The sequence below is a fragment of the Fistularia commersonii genome, chromosome 1 (genome assembly GCF_037954325.1).
Source record: "Fistularia commersonii isolate RoL2024-O1a breed Wild chromosome 1, RoL_Fcom_v1.0, whole genome shotgun sequence".
NCBI classification, from domain to species: Eukaryota; Metazoa; Chordata; class Actinopteri; order Syngnathiformes; family Fistulariidae; genus Fistularia; species Fistularia commersonii.
The window spans coordinates 13,332,714-13,357,430 of record NC_141284.1 but is presented as its reverse complement, the minus strand read 5'-3'; the positions used below and the strand labels follow the sequence as shown (position 1 = coordinate 13,357,430).

The 24,717-nt window shown below is 41.4% G+C and overlaps 2 protein-coding genes across 6 annotated transcripts in view; one reads left to right on the top strand and one right to left on the bottom strand.

Moving 5' to 3' along the window:
- LOC147237426 (KATNB1-like protein 1) overlaps positions 1–24,717 on the top strand; it is a 44,169-nt gene that overhangs the window by 13,941 nt on the left and 5,511 nt on the right. The window contains exon 1 of one of the 2 annotated variants that reach the window (XM_086148965.1): positions 23,808–23,945. The exons of the other annotated variant lie outside the window; for it this stretch is intronic. The gene's annotated coding sequence lies outside the window, so the exon portion shown is untranslated. Of the gene's footprint in view, positions 1–23,807; positions 23,946–24,717 lie in introns of those variants that run through there. 2 annotated transcript variants of the gene reach the window in all.
- acp7 (acid phosphatase 7, tartrate resistant (putative)) lies at positions 8,740–24,304 on the bottom strand. 4 transcript variants are annotated; one of them, XM_086148937.1, is made up of 15 exons: positions 23,733–24,304; positions 21,713–21,797; positions 21,390–21,582; positions 20,865–21,065; positions 20,610–20,792; positions 19,144–19,169; positions 17,753–17,850; positions 13,318–13,380; positions 12,386–12,500; positions 12,063–12,176; positions 11,317–11,383; positions 10,919–10,986; positions 10,762–10,833; positions 10,309–10,446; positions 8,740–10,192 (listed from the first exon to the last, which is right to left on the bottom strand). In XM_086148937.1, exons 3-15 carry the CDS (start codon positions 21,496–21,498, stop codon positions 10,127–10,129), a joined length of 1,320 nt encoding a protein of 439 aa, XP_086005063.1. In that variant the 5' UTR covers positions 21,499–21,582; positions 21,713–21,797; positions 23,733–24,304; the 3' UTR covers positions 8,740–10,126. The 4 variants fall into 4 exon arrangements, with proteins under 4 accessions (XP_086005063.1, XP_086005057.1, XP_086005049.1 ...); XM_086148931.1 differs by having other exon boundaries at positions 21,390–21,571; XM_086148923.1 differs by having other exon boundaries at positions 21,390–21,530.

The following is a 24,717-nucleotide window of genomic DNA, read 5'->3' as shown; positions in this document are numbered from 1 at the left end:
CTTTGTCTTTCCTGCTGCTTTCAGACCCAAGCGAGAGAGCTAATTACATGCTTATGGGTGTGCTTGGGTGGCGCTTCGGACAGTGTTTTCATTTGGAGCTCTTGAGAACAGACCAACATGTATGTCAGAGACACAGAGGGAGGTCACTGAGGGCCCTGGCAAATCATATTTGATATTTTTGCATTTGTGCACATGCCTAACACTACGCCAACCAAATTGACACATGATCAGTTAATCAGAGCGCTTTCCCCTCCTGATCTGCCCAGCTTGCCAGCAGACACAGCCAGAGGGCCAGTCACGCCTCTGCTGGGGCTTTGGTCAGGCTGGACAACTGAAAAGAAACTGCCCTGCCGTGGCTAAGGCTGCAGGAAATGGAAGGGGGTCACAGTAGGCGGGACGCTGCGTGACTCCACAACAAGGTCCCGTACACTACCAGGTCAGCACAGCTGTGTTCCATATGACAGCAGGGAAAGAGGGTGGGACTTAGTAGTGGTGGGGAGGACTTCCATTTCAGACTTTTGCCATATTCCCATTTGCATAGAGGGGGTTCCATGTACAGCCTTGGTTGACACCGGATCAACAATCACAGTGGTGCGGACGAGGTAGTGCCTGTGGGGATACAGCTGGAGGACACAGCAGTTCAACTCCATACAGTTACTGGTGACTAGCGTCAATGAATGGGAGGGGCCTGCTGAGGATCACAGTTGGGGGAAGGACCATGACACACACTGTGTGGGTATCAGATGTACAAGATTCATGCATTTTGGAGCTTGACTTTTTGCAAGAGAAGGACTGCCAATTGGACCTGAGTAAAGCTACCCTGAGTTTTAGTGATGGGCAGGTGGTGAATATGGGGCCTCTGGATACCTGGCATACAGCAGTGTTGCCTCCAGGACCCCACATCTGGTATGTGGGGGAGAGCCATCAGAGAGGGTGGGAAGCTACACGTGATGCAACCCTCCCTGTTGTTCAGCAATGACCAGGGCAGGCCGCATGCCTCCTAGCTGTTCCTGCTGGCACCCTGGGGCCCCCGGCTCCAAACCCAGGGGGGCAGTGAAAGTATACCAGGCTGGGAAGAGAAAGAACAAAAAGCACTGCAAGAGGTATGGCAAAGAAGTACAGAGAACCTCAACGCACAACAGCAGAAGCAGCTTTGGCAGCTTTGGCAGCTGTTGACAGAGCTCCACAACTGCTTCTCCTATGATGAGGCGGAGCTGGGTCGGACCCTCCCTGGTGCAACACTCAATCGATAGAAGCACTGCTGCACCAATACGACAGCATCCATGCCGCCTCCCCTTGGGCCGAAATGAAGCAGCAGAGCTGGCACTGGCCAAAATGCAGCGTGTGGTTATCATTGAACCGTCTGAAAGCCCCTGGGCATCTCTAGCAGTTGTGGTGCCAAAGAAGGGGTGCAAGTGGCACTTCTGCATCTATTATCGACTGCTCAATGAGTTCACCAAAAAAAACTGTTATCCCCTCCCACGCATCACCGAGTGGCTGGTTCTGGTGGCATGGTCCTTCTGGTTCTCCTCCCTTGACCTAAGGAGTGGATACCAGCAGGTTCCACTCTCTTGGAAGACCCATCCCAAGACAGCATTCTGCACAAGAAAAGGACTGTGGCAGTTTAAATTTATCTGCTTTGGACTCTGCAATGCTCCAGCCATCTTTGAGTGCCTTATGGAGAGGGTATTAGCAAGTGTGTCTTGCTCTGAGTGTCTGGTGTTCCTGGACTATGTCCTCACCCATGGCAGCTTATTCGACGCAGCTACGAACTGGGCAGGGTGCTGCAACGGATCCAGGCAACAGGGCTGAAGCTGCATCCTGTTAAGTGCAAGTTACTGTGCCAGAAGGTAACCTTCCTGGGTTATTGGGTATATCCTCACACCTGGATATTCTGAAGTCAGCTGTATTATAGGAACACGGAAGTGTTTGGGAACAACAGCAACTCAGCCACGAAGTGCTGGGCAATGTAAACTGGCAGAGCGGGGTCAGCAGATGCTGAGGTACATAGTGCGAAGCAGTTGCCAACTTTCTGCAGAGTCAATCGCCACAGACCTTCAAACTTCATGTGGCCTCCAGATTAGCTCAAGAACAGTGTGCAAAGAATGGGTTTCCATGGCCGAGCTGCATCCAAGCCACACATCACCAAGTGCAATGCAAAGCGTCAGATGCTGTGGCGTAAAGCACACCCCCACTGGACTCTAGAGCAGTGGAGACATGCACTTTGGAGTGACAAATCACATTTCTTCATCTGGCAATCTGATGAACGAGTCTGGGTTTGGTGGTTGCAAGGAGAACGGTACTTGTCTGATTCTATTGTGCTAAGTGTGAAGATTGGTGAAGGGGGGATTATGGTGGGGGTTGTTTTTCAGGAGCCGGGCTTGGGCCCTCAGATCCAGTGAAAGGAACTCTGAAAGCTTCAGCATACCAAGACATTTTGGACAATTCCATGCTCCCAACATTGTGGGAACAGTTTGCAGCTGGCCCCTTCCTTTTCCAACATGACTGTGCACTAGTGCACAAACCAAGGTCCATAAAGGTGTTGCAAAATTCATCGCAACACCTTTGCGATGAATTAGAGCGGAGACTGGGGGCCAGGCCTTCTTGTCCAACATCAGTGTATGACCTCATAAATGCACTTTTGGAAGAAAGGTCAAAATTCCCATAAACACACTCCTGAACCTCGTGGACAGCCTTCCCAGAAGACTTGAAACTGTTATAGCTGCAAAGGCTGGACCAACCCTATGGATTCGGAATGGGATGTCACCTAATTTCATATGCGCGCCAAGGCAGGTGAGCAAATACTTTTGGCCATATGGTGTATCAGACAGAAAAAATACACAAAAATATAAATAAAAACTAGAAGAATAGATAGATAAATATGTAGAAAGAAAAAAAAGGAAAGAAGTAAAAAAGTGAAAAGTGGGAACTAAAAGGTTTATTGCACTGTACTATATGTGAGGTTCAAGTGTTCAGGGTTGTGCTGAATTTAGAGCAATGACCGCTCTGGTGTAAAACCTGTTTTCAAACTGTTTTTTTTTCTTCCCCTGATTGTCCTAAACCACCTCCTTGATGGCAACAGTTGAAGTAGGTAGTAGCCAGAGTGGGATGGATCTCTGAGGATGCTGTGAGCTCTCACAGCAGCGTGTATTATACATGTCCTCAAGTGATGACACAAGATGAATAATACATTTTTGCGCAGTGTTAATGGTCCTGTGCAGTGCCATATTTTCTGCTACTGTGCAGCTGGCAAACCACAGTGATAAAAGGACATTAGCAGCTTCTTGGTCGGGTTGTTCCTCCCAAGTATCCTTTGGAAATGCAGCCTCTGGTGTGCCATTTTCAGCAGTGCCATAGTGTTAGTTGTCAAGGTCAGGTCCTCCTTAATATAGTGCCCAGGTACCTGAAGTGTGGGACCCTCTATGTCTCCACTGATGATGATTGGCTGAATATCCGATTTCCTCCTCCTGAAATCGACTAGCAGCTCCCTTCTCTTGGAAACATGGAGGATGAGGATATTCCTGGAGCATCATGCTGACAGTTTTTCCACCTCACCCCTGTAAGCTGTGTCATTTTCTCCTGAGATGAGTCCTGCTATGGTGGCTGCAAATTTGATGATCAGCATGTCAAACTCGTTGAAATTGCTCTTGGTTCACAATCAATCAAATCAGTGAGAATGTACTCCAAAATGTGTGTGATCATATTGACCTTGGAAAAAGACAAACTGCTTTCGAATCCATGCTGTTCAACACCCACACACTTTGATTAAATTGAGATGACAATGAAGCAAATGGAGGGGCACGTTTGGGTTGACAGTGAAAAGCCAGAAGGCTGCCGCAGCTCTTTATATTCCACATTCACAAGTCAGTTTTAGAATGACCATTATTCTTAATTTTTCTGGAATTTACATAAAGATGTGGTGACCAAAACCCTCATTCTTTTTGCCTGTGGCTGCAGCTTTCCCGCAGCCGCAACACACCGGATTCAATAACCATTCCGTATAAGTGCTGTCAGCGTGGTCATTAAGTCTTTCATACTGGGTCTGTTTAAACAAGTTCCTGCAGGAGCCAGTGGCCACACAAAACCAATTCCCGGTGGTGGCAAGATTTGCTTCTCTTTGGCTGAATTCATACTCGGGTCAATTTGATGGTTGGTCAAATGTTCTTTTTGAAATGTAGAACAAAAGCTAATTTGTGTTACCCCGTAATTTGTGTTACGCTTTCAGCGTTGAAAACGGTTAGAAAAAAAAAACTACAGCACATGGTTCTTTTATCAGATGAACAAGTTTAATATGTCAGCACAGTATATTGTTACGTCGATTTGTTTTGTTTATTTATTTTTGAATTTCACTCGTATGCAATATGATAAAGTATTTTTTTTAAAACGTGGATTTCTTTTGTAGAGCTTTGAATTATTTTCGGTAGACTGTAACTCAACGATTTTACAATGCAGTATCAATGGAAAATTTCCAAGTAACAAAAGTTGACATTTAAGACATTTAGATAAAGCAAAATGACTGCCAAGTATGAAGGAAATCAAAGTTAATTTCCAGAAATGAAGTGTGAAGGTGTGTACACATCACAGCCTTTCACTCCTTCTCTGTAGCATCATTACATCAAGACCCTCAATCGCTTGGCTTATGAAGTGGCAGTTGAAAATTTGAGTATATTCTATGAAAGTCTGTCACGCATGTGGCTATCGGCCACAAGAAGGTGCTTGATCTGTAGGCCTCCCTTGTGCCAAGGACTCTGGGTGATTTATGGTTTCACTTAAACAGATCAAGCTTGTGACTCAGCTAAACTTTTACTTAATCCAGCCCAAACTGTTTTTCGTTTTAATCATTTGTTACATAACCGTGCACCAAACATAGAAAATCATTATACTATTCTTAAGCCAAAGCATGGTGAAATACCTTGTTCTTTAGGATACATTTTTATTTGATCAACAATGCTAAACCTGGTCCCTACCCCCAAATCCATCCAGACATTGTCCTTAGATGAAAAGTATCCTCATGTGTTGAGACAGGGAACATACCTGTTTGTCTGAGTCTGCTTGCCGCATGCATAAGGCCAAGGATATCAATGTCCTCTCATGACAAAACTGCCTTTTATTGCTGGGCAGATTCTCTGAATACTTTTTATCCAGTGATTTGAGACATCTGTGTTTTTGTAGCACGCTAGTCAGTCAGTTCCCATTTAATAGACTGATGAAGAGGGTTGTATTTTGTTTTTTGAGGGACACTGGAGACCTAGGACTCATTTGGACGTCTGAGCTTTCCATAAACAAAAAACCCGACTCACTTTTAGGGACAGTCTTATACAATCACTCTTTCAAAAACAACACTCAGTACCATCTAACTGAGATGATTGCCTTTACAGGCTGACATGTGGCTTTTAGGCCACAGACAGCTTTATGTGTTGCCCTACATGATGAGGTATTAGATATGTTACAAGCATCCTCCCTACCAGACCAACGGGCCTGACTCCCTGACAGCTTCGACCAGCAAATGAGCTAAAACTCATGACCGTTGCTCTCAGAGTAGATGAACTGTCTAATGTTACGTGAACCTGTGGTGAGTTTGTTGTTATTTTTTCCTGATTTACCTATGAAAATAAGCCCCAACAAAATCATACGGCAAAAATAGTCCTTATAATTCTCTAACCAACTGGTGGTATGTGTGATGCCAATATACTTGCCAAGGTACAATCTAGAATCAGCACTTCATTGTGAATATGGTCTTGAAAATATTTATGTCTGGCTCTATGTTATGGACTTGTCAATAACCCAATGAAGGGAAAAGAGGTCCTTTGGGAATAGCTGGAATTACTAAGTGGGTGATTATCATGTAAAGTATGGTAGTGGTTGGAGGGCTGTTCATGAACTTGCATTTTCCACCCTTCTGTTTGCCCTCTTTGAGTGTGAAGTAAAGCTCCTACACGTGCCTTGAAGTCTGGGTCCTCAGGCTCTTTTCAAGATATTTTAAAAGGGAAAGGGTTTATATTTCTATGTGCACAATCCATTTAAAGATTACTCCATTCCAATCTAAATAAAAACACAGACTCTTCCAGTTATTGCTCCTGTAAAACACTGAACATGAAAGACCCCTTTGTTCTCTCTCTGCTAGATCCTGAACACTGACAGATAGGTGGCTTTGCACCTGAAACCACAAATTGGGCAGACTACTGTGTTCTGCCGTACTGTGTAACTAGCAGGAATTTGGAACCGCTGAAAACAACGTCCACTCCATCAGGGAAAGGGCTCAGAGTTACTTGGAGACAAGTCCAATTTTATTTATATAGTGCCAAATCACAACACAGTTGTCTCATGACACATCATATTTAAAGCATGTCTGGACCACACTCTATAAAATGATTTACAGAAACCCAACATTCCCCCATGAGTAAGCGCTTGGTGACAGTGGCAAGGAAAAACTACCCTTTACCGAGCAGAAACCTTAGAGCAATCCAAGCTCAATGCTGGTGGTCTTCTGTCTCAACTGGTTGGGGTAGAATGAGAGACAGCTAGAGAGGACAGAGATAGAAAGCAATATAGTGATAGAGACAGGGGTAGTGTAAGGGACAGTCTGAAACGATGTCATACTAATAGCAACAGATTACCATCAGACAAGAATGATCACATGGTGAAGTTAAAATGTCAGAGAGACTGATTTGTGGAGGATCTCATATATGTCCTCATGGACATATTCAACACATCACTGAGCCAAGCTGTTGTCCCCACATGCCTCAAAGTTTCAACCATTGTCCCAGTCCCGAAAAAGTCATCTCCTTCCTGCCTCAACAATCCCCTATCATGCCCACCTTTTACAGGGGCACCATTTAGAGCATCCTGTGCTGCATCCTGCCGGAACACACCGTTGTAGACATCTGCTTTTAAGACCCCAACACTCCGCTTTTTAGACCCTCTGTCTTGCAGGTGATCCCTCTCAACTGCCTTACAGCTTCTTCAGTCTGCTGCAATCAGGAGGGAGACTGCGGACCCCCCCCCCCCCCCACACACACACACACACATGCACTCCAAGCTCTGCCCCCCCATCAACCAATGGACACATATTGATTCATCAAGTACTTGCCATAAGAAATCTTTTATGAACTCACTCATTCACATAAATGAAAAATGCACTGTCAACTGTTGATGCAACTGCACTTTCATATTGCTATCACTTTTCTTTGGAAATGCACCTCACCCACTCCTGTCATGTTAAAAATCAAACCCTACAACATCTACCTCAGCATAACTTGCCTTGTTTGTTGTTCTCTGTGACAAATTATAATTTGTTTGTACTTTTGTACCGTGGGTCTTAGAGTGACACTATTTCAGTGCTCTGTATATGTGGACATATGGCAGTGTTGACAATAAAGTTTACTTTGAGTTGTAATCTCACAATGTTAGGATATCTGTAATATCCTAATATCCGTAAACACAAAGAAAAAAACATAGAACAAGAGAGAAAAAGATGCACTTCAGAAATGTGAATAACTCATATTTTCTGGGAGAATGCTGACAAGTTCTTCCTTCTGTTTCTGTGATCCACCCATCAGTGATTATGGTTGTGGTGCAATAATGTAAGTGGAACAGGCTTTAGGATTGGATTGAAATGAGGATTGTATTAGACTTACAAAAATACAGATACTATATTGTTATCTTGATAAACAAAGATATTACATTTAGGTCAATCAATTTTCAGCAAAGCAAAATAAAAGTTAGCCAAATGTCTGACCATCACTAAGGTACAGTAACTGTAACATCATGAATTATATTTGTGATGAGCAATGGCAGCCTTAAAATATCTCACTTTAGTAGGCCTATATATGGTCATTAAGAAAAATGCTAATTCTGGAAGCAGTGGTACAAAACCATGTGAATAACTAGAAACCCAATGTTTGTTCTCTTAATATGGTTTTATCACAGAGTCTTGATCTTATCGTGTTGTTCTGATCAAGGCGATGCCTTCCAGTCATCCCGAAACAATACACTGTCATCTGGCACCCTGTTTGATCGTTGTTGGTTTTAATTTTTCTTAAAAAAATGTTTTTTAAATTTCACACATGTTTACTTCACTTACCGTATTAATGGAATGTGTTCCCAAGGCACGTCAAGTTCCATTTAACTCCGTGTTGGAAATTTTACAAGAATGAGTTTGCTGTGGCTGGACAGACTGTACTGCCTGCATGTCCTGGCAGTGTGAGACTTCATAACAGTGTTGTTTTTTTTCTGCAAGATAACTGAGCTTTTGGATTCATGAAACACTCACAAGATCCAGGGTCTGAAGAGTCTTGAATTCATTGCACATGTCCAAAGACCCCACAGTGTAACCACATGGCCATATGCTGCCTCTTGATCACCAGTGGAAATAAATACCACACAGAAGCCGGTTCCTGTCTCCTGACGGATTTCATTGTTTCATCGAAAGACATTCTGAGAGGTCTAATTGAACCTTCATGGTTATTTTGTGTATCGGAAGACATCTGTTTCTCAAGCTTTCGTGTGTGTTTGGGGTTTTACAAATCCATAAGCCTGGGATAGGGAAAATGGGTAATTCGGTACAAATTTTGTAGGAAGTTATGACGTCTACTGACATGGAAATGGTATGTGGTCACGTCATGGTCCCAAGAAGTTAAGTAGTCTAACCAGACTGATGGTTGTGCTAACGTGCAGTGTATTCCATTTGAGACAATTCTTCAGCTCAAACAGGGTGAAATTTGAATGTGTCTCACAACAGTGAGAAACAGTAATCTTTATTTCTCAATTTTAGAACAATCACATGACAAGGATGACAGCAACGTTTATACCAAAAGGCATGGAAAGTATTTCAGTGAATTGCTGGAAAACAAATGACTTATAGTGGTCCATTCATGTAGTCTGACAACTATAGATAAATACAATGATTCAATCTGAGATACAATCTGGTAATATATATCTACCTCTCCCAGGTTCCCACTGGTGTCTGTGCTTACTTTTTCTCTCCCTCTGTGAAGGACAACATTATATCATATGCAGTTGATCAGGTCAAAGAGTGGAATCTCAGCAGCCAGCACCTTCTCTGCAGTGATACTTTTACAAGTATGTGGCTGGGTGAGTGGCAGTTATCAGTGGGTAGATTAACAAATCTGTGGCCAGGTTTATAGATGTGCTACTGATGCCTGTGTACGTTCATATTTTCTACTTCAACGCTTATCTCCTGGTTGCTAACTTCTTTTGACACATCATCTTGACCAAGTGTACTCTAAGTTGCTATAATGTTGTCTGCATTGTGTTCTGTCCTTCACTTGAACTTCCCTTGCTGTGTTTCCATTTGCATCTTAACATGTTACCTCAGTGTTTTATATACTGCCTAAAACAAGACATATTAACACATGTGGTCTGTGTTGATGTATCATTTATTTTGCCTATACAGTCATTTTTTTATGGAATTATGCAGTGATGATTGTAATAGACACCTTGACAACTTGAAACTTCTGAAATGGTTGTTGGCAATAGTCATCAGCGGGAGCACACTGGTTTTATGAATTATTAACTTAGAGGTGAAATGCATGCTATAAGGAACACTTCTCTGGGAAAGTGTCTTCTCTCATGTATGTGTATGAGCCACAGGAATCCCTGTGTTACATAACTGCCCTTCTGTGAAGGCATAGGCTTCCATTTGTCTTTTTATTTCAAGTTCTGACAGCTACACAGATGGTTAAATGAAACAACTTTCGGTCAAGCCAAAAGAGAATTGATAGAGTGATAAGAAGAAAGAACTGATGTCTTAGTGTATTCTCAGCTTTCTAACTTGAAAAAACTTGCCAAGAAGAGATCGCAGTATTCTGTCTGCCAAATGTATGCTGTCTTGGAAATTAGAAAAAGAAAAAAAAACTAGCGTATGGTTAAACCATACCAATGAACAACAGACTGTCCCCTGGAGGAAGGATTCATGGAAAAAAAAAGGAATTACTCAAAGGTAAACAACAATCTTGATACAGTTTGAAAAGAGCTTCAAAATTTGCATGCGCTGTAGATGATCCTCATCATCACAGATTTGGATAAAAAACTAAACTTTCTGTGATTTGTACTACAAGGCAGAAAAAGGCATTATTTCAAGTAGTTTCCCAGAACAGAGGGATCATCAGAACCAAGCAGCAAAACCATGTTTTTCCTTAACCAGCCATAAGCTGTCGATCACCTTGCCATACTGAAACACAAAGAGAAGTCTTTGTTATTTGACAAAAATAGCTGGACATTATAAACCATCCTTTACTTTCAGGTGTGCCCCTAGGTTTGTGCTCTTGTTCATTCTCGCGCTCTCACCTGATCATCAGACACCTGTTCCAAATACAGGTGGGTGTCATTGACCACCTGCATACGCGTGTAGCCGTAGTCCGTGCTGCGGAAAGCGCTCCAGTCTTTAGGGTTCGGATTGAACTTGTCTGTCTTCTCTCTGCAGCCCTGCAAAGCAATGATTAAACCTAAGCATCTGTTGCGAACTCCTTCCACAAAGCCCTGTTGGACATTTATACTGCTGGCTTTGCCTTGGTGTGAGTCTGACCACATTTTGATATGCCAGTGGCTAATCCTGTGGTTGGATGACAAAACTTTCACTGTGCTACTCACTAGCAAGAAAGAAGGCACTTAACAAGTAAAACCACTAGTACTAAATTTGAGTGGCAGAGCAGCTGCTGCAAAACTGTGCACATTACTCGTAAGTGCTTTTGTTGATGTACAAGGAAACCTCTTTACAGCAATAGTGGTACAAGTACTTACAGCCGAGCCTGTGATAATGTGTACTGGAGCTTTAGGGTTCACATAAGGCTCATGCATACTTCCATTGTAGACCTAAAGTAAAAGTCAGAAACAGGTCTCTGTTGTTGATCTATGTTTTATGAAATCAGTTAAATCATTTAAAACCACAGGGCCTGACCTTGTCACCATACACAGGCCAAAGCCTCTCATATGTGTGCTCATGTGCCCACAATTCCAGATCCACACCTGAGCGAAATAGGTGATAGTCAGCACCCTCCCATGTATGCAAATGTAACACAGTATTCATTTTCTCTCTCCCCTGTCCATCTAATTTCGAGATTCCTCAGCAATCCATGCAGGCTCAGTGACAGCAGCCAGGACTTACAAAGCTCTGCCACAAGTTGAATAACTGAACAACAAATAGCAGGAGAATGCAAGTCCTGCTTTTTTAATAAAGCAAGTTTGGATCATTCTGCTATTTGCAACAGCCATGACATTAATCTATCTTAGCGTGCAAATTTGTGATCCTAAACATCAATTAGTGGCACACAGCTGGTTGAAAAATTAGGACTGTACCATTGTGGTAAAACAGTTCTTCTAGACCAGGAATCGGTGGAATGGTGAAATTTAGTCCCAGCCTGACCTAAGACAAAACAAAGAGGAGAAATAACAGCATGAACTGGCATTAACACCAGATACTTCAAAAACTACCTGGTAGAGCCCCATCTTGCTCATACTAGCCGCACTCGAAAAACAGCCAAAAGCTGAGGGAAGTTAGTCTGAGTGGAAACTATTTGGCCCAAATTATAGTGATTATGATGGCATATTGTCTACAACGTGCTTTGGGGTTTCAGTGTGGACTGGCCAGCCTGCAACACGTGTGACAAGTCTGTTACCAGTTGCAATTAAAGTATCAGGCAGCACAAGCAGAAAATAAACTTTACAAATACCTTTTATGTAATCAAGCAGTCTCAAACAATACAGATGTGCTGCTCTTCATGCAGCAAAGAAAAAACACAGCTGTTTCCGAGATCAGACACGATATCGTTTGTATTGTTTGGCTGAACGAAAAAAAAGAATCCTGTTAGGTACAAAACTACATTACCGAAACAATAATAAGCAAATGAGATGGACCACGACATCCTCTTCTTTTTAGCTGGATGAAAAGGCTCTCTTCACAATGTAATATACAAATCCTCATCCATTCACTGAATCAATGTCATATCATTCATCAGGATAAGTTTTGTCCTCGATATCAAGATGTCTTTATAATAGTACCCTGGCTTGGTTATTTGGAAATATATAAAAGGAGTTGTACATACATAGGAATAAAAATTGGTGCAGTCATCCTGGTCATCATCAGAGCAATACATGGGCCTGTGTCCCATGGTGATGATCCACGGACGCATTGCTCTACTCTCTGGCTTATTGGCTTCCTGATTTCAGACAAATCAAGGGCCCGGACAGGGATAGAAAGATACTCATCACTGGGACAGAATGTGAAATGCATGAATCTAATTTAGAGAGGATGTGAAAATGTTTAGATATATTTTGAATGAGGTCTCTCCGGCGTCTTGTGCAAGTGTGGAAAACATAGGAGAGCATTAAACTATTACAAGGACATACAAGTAGCAGGGTCATTTACCTCCAGGTCCTTTTTCAACCAGTCATACTGTTTGAAGACAAGGTCCATACCAAATTCAGGGAAGAAATAAACCTCAGTGGAGAGGGAGATGATGTGCGCTGGCCCTATGTTCCAGCTGCAGGTAGACAGTTTAAAATTGATAAATACACCAATTGTCCCAGTAGAGTAAACACACTGAAAGTCTGACTATAGCCAAGAAACAACCTGAGTTTACATTGCCAACCGTGGGGGGAAAAAAACAACTCAACATCAAAATCATTTGATAGTGTAAGCCAAGTTGATTTATCTGAATTGACGTGCATCATTTATGCATCTTAGATCAGTGTGCATGTTCAATTTAGAACAACACGACATTGTGACAGGTCCACTCAAGAGACCCATCTGCACTTTGAGGGCTGACACCGAGGCGTAATGGAAAACCATGTGCCCTGTACATGTGTCCTGTATGTTGTTAATGGAAGTGTTTCCTGCAGTGGCTGTGGGACTGCCTCCCTGGAGTTCCTCTCTGCCTCCTCTTATTCTTAGACTTTCAGATATTGGCGGGGCTCCCAGGCAGCAGCCCTGTCTGTGTCTTGCAACAGGGATTTAGGAGAGGGCTGCTGGCTTGTGGTCTAACAAGGTATTATTTTACTTTTAGGGAAAAAAGAAATCTGTTACTGGCGATGAGTAACATAGTCAGATGTATAGTGCCTCTGTGTTGCCCCTGATATAGGAAAGGGGAAACTAAGAGAGAAGGGGGGAATGTCACTTCACTGCTGCTAGCGCCTCTGAGCTCAGTTATTTTCCTTTAACACAGTGAAAGGTTTGGGAAATGTTCATATTGGGCCTCTCTTTGGTGCTCTATTTTATGTTGACCAAATCTGCTTGTGCCTGCTGAAAAAGGTTGCATTTACAGTTCTGTGGAGAAACATTTTTATTTCACATCTTCCTACCTGTACCACAAGCTCTCCGTCTGGCCTGGCATGCTAAAGCGTTGTTTGTAGTTTGAGAAGTTGCTGTCAACAAGGAAAGGAGACGACAAAATTAATTGATTAAGAGTCAATGTCTCTTTCATTATCTGTGTAAGAAAAAAAAAAAAACTCCACTTTATGCTGGTCTCTACAATACAGACCCAAAATGTTTTTTTTATTTGAAGGAAAAACAAGGAATCCTTGAAATAGCTGTAATGTTGGTACAGCCTGTCAAAGCATATTTTCATACTTAAAGTCATCTTAGAGGAGAAAACAGGGAGGGGCATTATCGACATAGGGATATATACCTACTTGACCAGTCTGTGGCATTTGCTTCAATTTTTAAACCAGGCTATAAGTTGCTACATCCACAAATTAAAGGAAGAAAAGAAGGGCAGGTCTTCTTACTTCAGTTGTCGGCTTTTAAGAGGGGACGCTTTTAGCTTTAGCATCTGTATTTTTGCATTTGCTACCGCTGTGGTTAGTTACTGGAGCCAGATAATCAAAATCTGGGCAATGTGGGGAAGCCTGAGGTGAACCTGAGATGAGCTAGCCAAAGCAATACATCTGGGTTTAATAGGCTGATTGATACGTGTGTCAATCACAAACACAAGCCTTTAAATACTCCTTTGCAGTCCATCAAGGTCATCAAGACCATGACACCCTCTACAATTTCAGATTCAACACTTCTATGAGGAAGGACATTTTGTGTCTGAATACTCCAAGCTGATCCATGTACAGTACAGAGTCGACACTGATGGTTTTATCTCTGATTACTGGTCAACAGCTAAACATTAAACCCCCTCCAATGAACAGAAAAAACAAATAAACAAACAAGAAAAAACCCTCAGCTGAAAATCCACAATGGTTTCCTTTGAAATGTCCCCACTGTGGATCAATTAAAGTCACATTTTATTCTATTCTTTAAAAGAACAAGTCACGTTTGAATTTTTTCACATCAATTCCAAACTGGGTGCTCAATCTGAAGCGTTAAACTTACATGGCTGTTATCAAGAAGCCATAATGTAACTGAAATACCGTATTTATCTGTTAAACTTGATATATTATTGAGATTTTAAATAATAATGGATTCGATGGAAAACGTTCATTAAAATCTGCAAAAAATCGTTAGGTTGATACAGGAAAATTCTAATTCTACAGCCCTTGTCCAGCACACACGGCCATGGCAGGACACAGGAGCCAATTGATGTTTGCCTTGGCTAACAGAAGGGTTGTAATGACATGTCAATTGCAAGGCCACATACTATACAGAAACATCCAACCATTCACTCTCTTATTCACACCCGTGGACAGTTAGAGCTGCAGTCAACCTGTTGACTGTTTATGGAGTGTGAGAAGAAGGTGGAGAACCCAGAGGGAAACTTTGCAGACACTAACTTGAAACAAAAACTACACTGAATGAAACGCTCAAGATTAATACCCGTAGAAGTAATTCAGAATTCCTTCAAGTGCCAGTTTACCTGTTTTGGTTTCTAGCATTAAATTTCTGAATATGTGCAAATGTTGCTGCCTTCTAAAGGGGTAGCCACGGAAGTTCAGTGACTGGACGTAATGTTTTGAATGGTAGTTGAACTTCAGGTGATTCGAATTTTGGATAAGCAAGTTTGGTGCACTAGAGAGGGGATATTAGAGGTTAAAGAAGAAAGAGAGCCCTGCTGATCAAATCTACAAGTAATACTTAATATGAGCAATAAGGCTAGAAATGTTCAGCAACCAGCTTTCAGCACTGCTCCTACAAGTATTTCCAGCACTTTATTTTATACCGTTTGACCCTGAAAACACCGTATCATATTAGTTTGCGGTATTTTTAAGAATTTTTCATTTCATTTTTAGGGTTTCCGTTACTCATCGGTTGAACATTTGATTGGGATAAAACATTTTACAATTACTATTTAGTGAGAAAAAAAGCTGATCACACAATATCTTGCTTTGAAGAATAAAACCTGTCTTAAAGTATTTTTCTTCTTTGATGAGTATTTATCAGATTTTAATAATTATACAAGTACCTCAGAACCTTTAAATGTTGCATATAGAGTGAAATCGTAAAATTAAATTTCTAGAGCTATATCTCACATCAAAAATGAACGATAGAACTCAGTTAAGTGTAGTGCATGAGTGTAAGTGGACTGGCAGGGTTGGGATAGCTGTTTTGCTAGCAGTGTGTTTGAACTATACAGTACAGTTGCAACAGAAACAGTCCTAAAATGAGTTTATACTCCCATCTTGTGGGTGGCAAGCATATCAACAGACATTCACAGGCATCTGGACAGACACTGTCAACAATCATAAACAACACGAAGACTCCACCATTTCTTTTGAATGAAACTGTACACTCTGTCTGTAGGAGTTGGAGCGTTGATATGACTGGGCATTCCATGCAGGCAATGAACCGCAATTTGTGAAGTTTATAATTTGTGGCTGGGCAGTGGAAAAAAAAAAATCAGAAAAAACATGATAAACTTATTAATCTGCATTATGGGAGTCCAGCATAACATGGCATGTTATTCTCTGTCGCCAACCACACACTTGTTTCCATGTGTTTGCTTCCCTGTTCAGATCTGGTTGATGTCAAATTCAATGTGACCAACCTGACACTTAAACGGAGCAGACAAGATTTTCCCCACTCGTCAACTCCTCCCTTTCATCATTTGATGAGTTTAAGACTCCTCAAAATGTCCTCTTAATCCTGACATTGGAGAAGCTAAACAAAGCAGTTGTAGTCTTGGGTGCTGAGTCCTGTCGCCGGACATTGTTTAAATAAAGACACTTCTTATTCCATTAGCATCTTGCTCGGACCCACTGCTCTCACCCTGCTGGAATGCTGACTGAAAACTCTGTGGTCAGCCCTGTTTCAACTGCTTTTTACCCATTCGGTTTTGAGGTTGGAAAACTGAAAGACATCGAGTAGCATAGCGGGAGCACAACAGAGAGGAGAAAGAAAAGCAGGGGCCAGCCAGTGGGAGTTTCTGGAGTTTTAACAACACCGCAGAACAAAACACACATTGAGGCATAGGAGAAGGGAGAGGGGAGCTTGATTTCTGGTTATGTAATGCAGAGAGTGTGTTCTTGATATTGGGTTCTCATATCAGGATGTGGCGCCAAGAAAAAGAGACTACTGTTAGCTGTTCCCTAACGAAGACCAGGCAGTAATCACAATACACATGGCAGGGCCAGGCGAGGACTCCTCTCAGCAAACCAGAGGCAAGTAAATATTATGGTGCAGAACGAGGCCCCTTGAAATCTTTCCATATGCATACATTTACACTCCAGCAGATGTACTTTAGGATGTATCAGCAGCTGGATTAAAACAAAACAAAAACAACTAAAGCTTATTTGGCAAGAGCATGGCAACTGAAGGCTTACATTTTGAACAAGTCTTTTTACCATCAAAAAATAAAATTACACTGAATTTATCAACAAATGGTTAAGATGAACACTGAAAAAAAAGGTAGCACTGTATTCGGGCCAGGTTATGAAAAGTGACTTCAGTCAAGCACGTCAATAAAAGTAGGATCAGCTACAGATTGTGACTTTAGCTTTTTTCTTTTAAATAATAAAAACAATAAGCTACTATACATCTGACCTTCACTTAGATAGGAGATAATGGTAGACAATGATGCAAGGGACCACACTTGTAATTCTTAAGTCACTGCATGTGAACAAGCACTAGCAGATGACACGGTAATGGAAATACTTTTACTTATTTGACTTAGATATCAATCTCCACTCAAAATTTTCCTTTCTTCACGCTGCATGTTTTGCCAAACCAAAGACTTAATTTCCTAAGAGGACTCCGTAGTGCTTATTTTTCAGAAAATATAGTTACAGTTTTTTTTTCATTTGAACAGTTATCTGGTTATTGAGAATATCATGAATGTTTTATTTTGGTTCTGCCATAAACACATCAGTCATTGATGTGATGTATCCAACTTCATCAGGCTGCTTTCTTGAACCGAAAAGCAGATAGCAGATAGCTTTTTCAGTTTTGGAGAACTTCTCTTTGTTTGTACGTCAGAGGTTCCTGACTTCGTTCCAAACGTCAGATCCCCGAAATTGCTCCCGTCTGTTTTAATGGTAAAATGAACAGCTTTTGGTAAAAACCAATGTGTTCACCATGGCAGAGTGACAGCTTTTTGGGGCTTCATAGGAACACACAGTTCACAGTAGTTCACAGTTAACAAATACCACTTTTGAATGACATCTGACAGAGGACAGCTAGCGCCTTTCTCACTGTGTGACTGGAAATTTCACCAGAATCCATTAACATAATGTTGTGCTCATGAGATGGGCAGAATATGTAAACAAACGAAAAAAGAAAAAAGTAAACGGTAAACAGACTGTTACTCTGCCAGAGGGCGAGAATGGATCCAGTGTGAGAAGAGAAAAGTCCACTTACTATGTAGCCTCATGATTTCCAGGACAGGTCATGTAGGGCACATAGGCAGCTATTGCCTGGATCTGCCTCATGAACTCATCTCCAACCCTGGCATTGTCCTGGGAAAGCGTCATCCGGCTATTAAACGTGATGCCAAAGGTTTACCCATTATGTAAGACAATATTGCTTCTATTGAGCCTTATTAACCTTCAGACCTGTGTGGGAGTGTTGTCCTGACAGTGTCAGAAACGTATAACACTACCAAACAAGCCTCACTGAAAGTGGGATGGATAAGCACTTCAAAACGCACTGTGGTCCACAGCTGTAACTGACCTTTCAGGCAAAATACCACCACCTTTTTTTCTATTTATCATATTACTCAGCCAAAAGATGCACTCATACATTACAAGTGAAGGAAGCTTAACTACATTAAAGTTATTAATTCCTGCAGTATTGTGCTGATTGTTGAAGCACTTGTTCTACGTTTTAAATAAACAAGTGCATTAATAATTCAGTAGCACATTTCGTGGAAAAAATATCGGGACACAAAAGCCAGCTGATCAGGTTTGCAAATTGGAAATGGCAGCTGGGACATCGTCATAATTTGAGACTTCAGACGAGGGTTTTCATGAATTCAGGAATTTTGGGGCAACATGAGTAACTCCTCTTTCACCACAGTTCTACGGCTTTTCACCACAATCCTAGTAATAAGCTTAGCTTCTAAGCCAGAGCTTCTAAATTATTAATGAATTATTATCTCAATTAAATGAGGAAGTCAGGATAAATGGCTACAATGAGCACTTTTTGCAGTGCACAGCATTGTGAAGCAGGGTTTGAAGCATGATACTGCAACTCTCAGCTCACAACAAACACACTGGCCTTTCCTCGTCTCCACCGCAGTCAGTGAAGCCAAGCGCTACATATCCCTTGTCATATTTCCTTGTATTTCGGGTGTCTTTCATCTGTCTCATTATCTTCGTCTCTCACCACCTTTCTTATCATCCCGTTAAATATTCTTCCTTTCCTCTTCAGGGTTTGTTCACTGCACTTCATATCTCCTTCTTTGTGCAGTGTGTGCACATGCTCAGCGCAAAAAAAAAACATACACCATAGAGCTAATACTACAACATAAGCATGTTTTCCGGGGTCACATTGGGGATTTCCCTCGCATTGAGAAGCAATGTTCTAAGCCAATGCTGAGAGGCCGATAATAAATAGTGCGATGACTCCAGGAGGGGGGACAGCGCGTGCGGGGGTGGGTGGGTGGGGGGGTGGGGGTGGGGTGCATGAACGGCTTATCTGGTCTGTCGGTGTGGATTTACCAAAATGGCAGATTAAATTTGATCACAATGAAAGACATTTACAGATTTTGCACAACCTCCGATGGAGTTTATAATATAAGAGAAGCGTACCTCATGAAGATCATAGGCAAAGTCTCCTGTAAAATGAACAAACAGAATATTCCAGATTAGGATTTTATAGTTTTGCATATTCTAAATCTAATGTTTGGCATTCAAGATTGATTTTAAGATTTTTTTAGTTATTTCAATGACTTCAAGACTTGTTTATGCTTTTGATGTAATTGACTAACAACTCTCCTGAGTCTGCTTTTTGAGTGCCTGTTGATGAGAGGGCTCTCACACACTTCCTGATGTCCTTTATGATGAAGCCAGGGAAAGGCCCAGACAGAAAAATGATTCTTTGATGTCCTATTGCAACATACAAACTAGATTGAAAAGTTGCAGGACCGGAAAATCAACACTGCTGTGCATATCAGTTGAAAATCACTTCTCCTACAACAAGCACAGACAATGTGTTAATGAGGGATGCGGCATTGCCCCCATCGATACACTATTCTCACAATAGACTGATACAGGAAGCAGATGGCAACAACCGAATCATATAATTGGAAAAAAAAATCACAGATGAGGACTATTAAAGTGATCATAAGACATTATGACCATGCTATAATATAATGCATTTCATCGGCGATTTTCTGTTGGACCTAAGGGAGCTGTCTTGATGTCTTGCAAATGCCGTCAAATCTTGCCCTCAAATCTGTTGAAAGCCATCCAGGAGAGTTGAATCAACTGCAACTAGAATTTGTTGTAGATTCCTTAAGGTGTTTCTTCACAACCACATTCACATTTTGCTACATGTGACTCCAAAAAAAAAAAAAAACCTGAGTGCTGTTTACACTTGGCCTCAGGTGAGGAAATGACTAAAGATTCCCTTTACAGCAGCCAGGAACACAAGCAACCCAGGTGACTTTGATAATGACTGCACAGAGGCTAAATACCTTGTATTCTCTCCATCATAAGCACTTTCAGATTTAATCGCTTGACAGAATGTTGACTATGCACCCCATAACCTTTTGCCAAGTCAGGCCACTAATATTCCTATGAACATCTGAGCTCACAAGATTCAAACTGTTGACTTTTTAATACAAAATTATATTGTTTTGTCTATGACTGTTCTCAGTCTTGAAAGTCATAGTCAATCCTTAAATCCTCAAAACTTATAGTGTCATATGATGATAAGATGTGCAATAATTACATTGTTTTCATATCTTGAATTGAAAAACGCTCCATTGGAGTACTCCAGCTTTGGGCAACTTAACTGTAAAACTGGATGTCTAATGCGAATGAAACTGAAATTAAGGCCAACTTTAATAACAAAATAACTAAAGAAAAACAAGTTGAAACTATTTTCATTTCATAAGAATATAAAGTACACTGTGATTGAGTGGTTAACAATTTGTGAACCTTTGGTAAGGAGATCTGTTGTGGCCAATTCCTGTATGAGGTCCGTTTATGGACTAAGTGATAAATTTACTGTTAGCCAAGTGTCCTATTATCCTCATCAGAATGGAGCTCACCTATGTGTAGGATTACATCATACATGCCAAGCTGCGTTTCCTTCTGCAGTCGAGCCAGAGACTGAGGGTTCTCGTTCCCCAGATCACCGTAAAGAGCAAACCTGGGACTGAATCTGGTGCTGTCATTTAGAGCATTGAAGAAGAAGATATCACTCCAACCTACATCGCTGCCACAGTGGTATGCTGAAATCAAACAGGAGGCCAATGAGGCAGGGAAAAACCAGGGGGGAAATCCCCAGTGAAAACTCCACTCACCATAAGTTGCAGCAGGTTTAAGGCCTGAAAGAGTCACTCTGTGAATAAATAACTTCCTCCTCTCCTCTCCGGAGTCCACAAAAAGAGTAGCATTACCACTAGCGGCCATCTCAAAGAACCTTGTCTGGAGCAAGCTATATTCCACCTTGCTCTCTGTCTTATTGAAAGTGGTCCACGTAACCACCATGGAGCCTGGCACTCCTGTGAAAGCAAAGCAATATTTTTGAAAATGTGATGTTGAGTCATCTGACCGATCTACTGGATTCACTGGATTCATGCCACGAATGATTGTTTTTCTGTATATGTGTCCTTGCGATTGACTAGCAATCAGTCCAGGGTGTACCCCACTTCATGCCCGATGACAGTTGGGATAGGCTTCAGGACAGACGATGGATGGATGAATAGTTAAAAAATGCTACTCCGCACTGGCCGTTCACCACAAGAACCCTGACCCGGAACCATAAAGTATGTAATAAAATGCATGCTTCTAAAAATAATGATATTAAAAATAGTTAAAACTCCTACCTGGATAGGAGAGGTGCACCTGTTCTGGCTGAGTCCAAATGGGAGGTACACCCAACACCAAGAGAGGTCCAAGGAACACAAGGACATGAGCCGCAAAAACAGGAACCATTTTTAACTTTGACTAGAGGAGAATGATCCTTCCTGAAGAAGTCAGACACACCCACAATCTTTCATATCTGTTGCTGCAACATGACTCAGGAAAAAAAAAAATCACATGACAGTTACAAGATGAATTATATATTTTTTTTGTCTTTATGTTACTTATATATTATTATTTTCTAAATAAACCTTATTTCTGTACATTTCACAATAACATAACTGACCTCAGAGTCACTTAACATCATGCAAGTGGGATCAGCATGTACACAACAGAGTTCAGCTTTCTCTTCTATTGCTACAGCTGTCCAACTGAATAAGGAGAGAACAGAATCTGAGCAGCAGAGACAACAAAGAAAGACAGCAGAAAAAAGTTGTTTTGCAACAAAGTTGCAATCTCATTACATGAAAATTAAGATACAAAATAGATTGGATTATTTCTTATTGTAATGGGAAAGGCTGGCCCTTTAATTTTTAGGTAGCGTTATGGTCATGTGACATGACATGACACTGGTAGCTCACAGCACAGGATTCCTTTTTTTTTTTTTTTTGAAGTTATAACACTTAAAACCCTCAACCTAGTGATGTTTAGTATGTGTTAATCCGTCGGCCATCTGGTGCTCGCTATTCTGTCCTCTGGCTCCAGCTATATTGTGAAACCACCTCCACTTAATTGTTGGGTTTATTTCTCTGTCTTCTTATTTCTACATTTAGTTTGGTCTATGCTGTGGCTCCAGTGGGTGTGTAGTGAACAGCCCTTGTGAGTTGGTTCTTGTTACTGTGAAGTGAATAACACTTGCCATTGTTATCTGGCTACATTTTGCGTGAAGTGAATTCCCAAAAAGGTTGCTCGTTTATGGTTGGGGTGAAGGTGTAATACTTAGTATTTCCTCTGGGGTGTCGCAGCCTCAGCTGATCGGTTATACTTATTTTGCTTTCTTGTTAGGTTCTCCATCCTTGTCATCTCCATTGTTTTGTTTTGTTTTTTTTTTTTGGCAGAAATCAACATATGATATATGCTATCAACATATGATGACATATGCACAATTTTACCTGGATTATAACTTAATAAAATAGTGAGAGCAGAAAACAGGTAAAGGAAAATCTAGAAAGGTGGAGATATGCTCTGGAAAGGAGAGGAATGACAGTTAGTCGTAGCAAGACAGAATATATGTGTGTGTATGAGAGGAACTTGGGGGGGATCAAGAAGCTGGAGGATTTCAGGTACTTGGGGTCAACAGCCCAGAGCTACGGAGAGTGTGGAAAAGAGATGAAGAGACATGTCCAAGCAGGTTGGAATGGGTGGAGAAAAGTGTCAGGCGTACTATGTGATAGAAGACTATCGGCCAGAATAAAAGGAAAGGTGTACAAGACTGTGGTGAGATCAGCGATGATGAATGGCCTAGAAACTGTTACAATGACGAAAAGACAGGAGGCAGAACTAGAGGTTGCAGAGATGAAGATGTTGAGGTTCTCTTTGGGAGTGACCAGGATGGATAGGATCAGGAATGAGTCTATCAGAGGAACAGCACATGTTAGATGTTTTGGAGAGAAGGTTAAAGAAGCCAGACTGAGAAGGATCGGTCATGTACAAAGGAGGGAAAGAGAATATATTGGTAGACGGATGCTGGATTGGAGCTGCCGAGCAAGAGGTCTCGAAGAAGACAAGAGAAGATTTATGGATGTAGTGAGAGAGGATATGAAGGTAGTTGGTGTGAGAGAGGAGGATACAGAGAATAGGGTCAGATGGAGAAAGTCGATTCGCTGTGGCGACCCCTGAAGGGAAAAGCCGAAAGAAGAAGAAGAGGAAGAAGAAGAAGAAGAAGAAGATAACTTAATAAAACTGAGTTGATTCTGTACATAAACTTCCTTACTTTCTTCATTCATTCTATTGAATAACTCAACCAGTGTCATGTTCCAGTGGCTTATAGGTGGTTTACATTATCATGGATTCTTTCGTGGTAACTGGTATTGTATTTCTTCCCTTGAAGACGTTTCACTTTCATCATCAGTCAACTGAAGAGGCCTCTCGGATGACAGATGAAACATCTCTAAGGGAAGAAATTCAACTGCAGTTGACATGAAAAGTTTTTGACAAGATTTAACCATGGCCCGTATCGCTGAGAATCTCCATGGACTATATACAAGAATTCTATACTCAATAATGTGTTGATACAAACAGATTACGTGCTTCCACAGAAAAGACAAAAGGGTTTCAGGGTAAAGTCACTCAGGGGAAACGCTCACCTGATTTTTGCTACGACAGTTTCCAATACACTTGAGTAAGATTGTCGTCTGAATTCGGGGTGTCGAGATCGGCAGCAGCCTCGTGAATAGGATGCTTTCTTCTGTCCCGCTGTCCGTTAAATTCGGTTATAGGTTGGCAGGAGCGCCAGCAAAATCTCAGAAACGGTTCGCCCCGCTTCGTCAGTCTTGGTAGACTTAACAGTGGACAGCAGGGTGAGTACGGCACACTCGTTATTTTGTCAGTCGTGTTTACTTGCACGTTGAGAGACATTCGATAATGTAGTTTTATTGACGCTTTACAAAATCACGGGCTGTGACCTAATTCTTATCTTATTAGACTCAAAGTCCACTTGTTGTTTGGGGGGGGGCACCGATGTTCGATCTGGTGGCTTCGAATTCACACTAAGCAGAGCAAAGCGGTTTATTTTGTTACTGAAAAGCTCACTGGCATCAAAAACGTTACAACTGTGGCTTTGTTGAATAGCAAGACGGACTCAGAGCGAGATAGTGACAACCAAGGCAGAAGGTTGTGTAAGACGACGAGTACTCACATCATTTTCTCTTGTTTTGAATTGTCCGAGCCGAGAGGAGTTCCTGAATACGTCATGTTCTCTGCAGCTGGTTCTGGGCATTGTGGGAAATTGTGTTCCATATTGTTTAACTTCGCAAAAGACTGGATTTGGAGATACTCTCCCTGTCTTATAAAACATCAAAATACAATAGTCCTGATCTCACGTGCATTTTTGTTTGTTTACTTCCTCACCATACAAATTACCATTTCATTGCATTTTCTGCACTGCGGACAGCAAAGTAGGAATTTCACTGTACAGGGAAACACATTTCTCAACTGTGCATGTGACAATAAATGCTTTGAATCTTGAATTTTTAATAGAGGAATTACAAGCAAATCCAGATTTTATTTTGACCAACTATAAAACAATTTATACTACATGCATCATTAAATGTTATAGCAAAATTTCCAATA

Coding starts and splice junctions, on each gene's coding strand:
- acp7 (XM_086148937.1), bottom strand. CDS start 21,498: ATGGTTCCTGTTTTTGCGGCTCATGTCCTTGTGTTCCTTGGACCTCTC. Junction 19,170..20,609: donor TGATGTAATCCTACACATAG/GTGAGCTCCATT, acceptor TTCATTTTACAG/GAGACTTTGCCTATGATCTT. Junction 12,177..12,385: donor GGTTGAAAAAGGACCTGGAG/GTAAATGACCCT, acceptor GTCTGAAATCAG/GAAGCCAATAAGCCAGAGAG.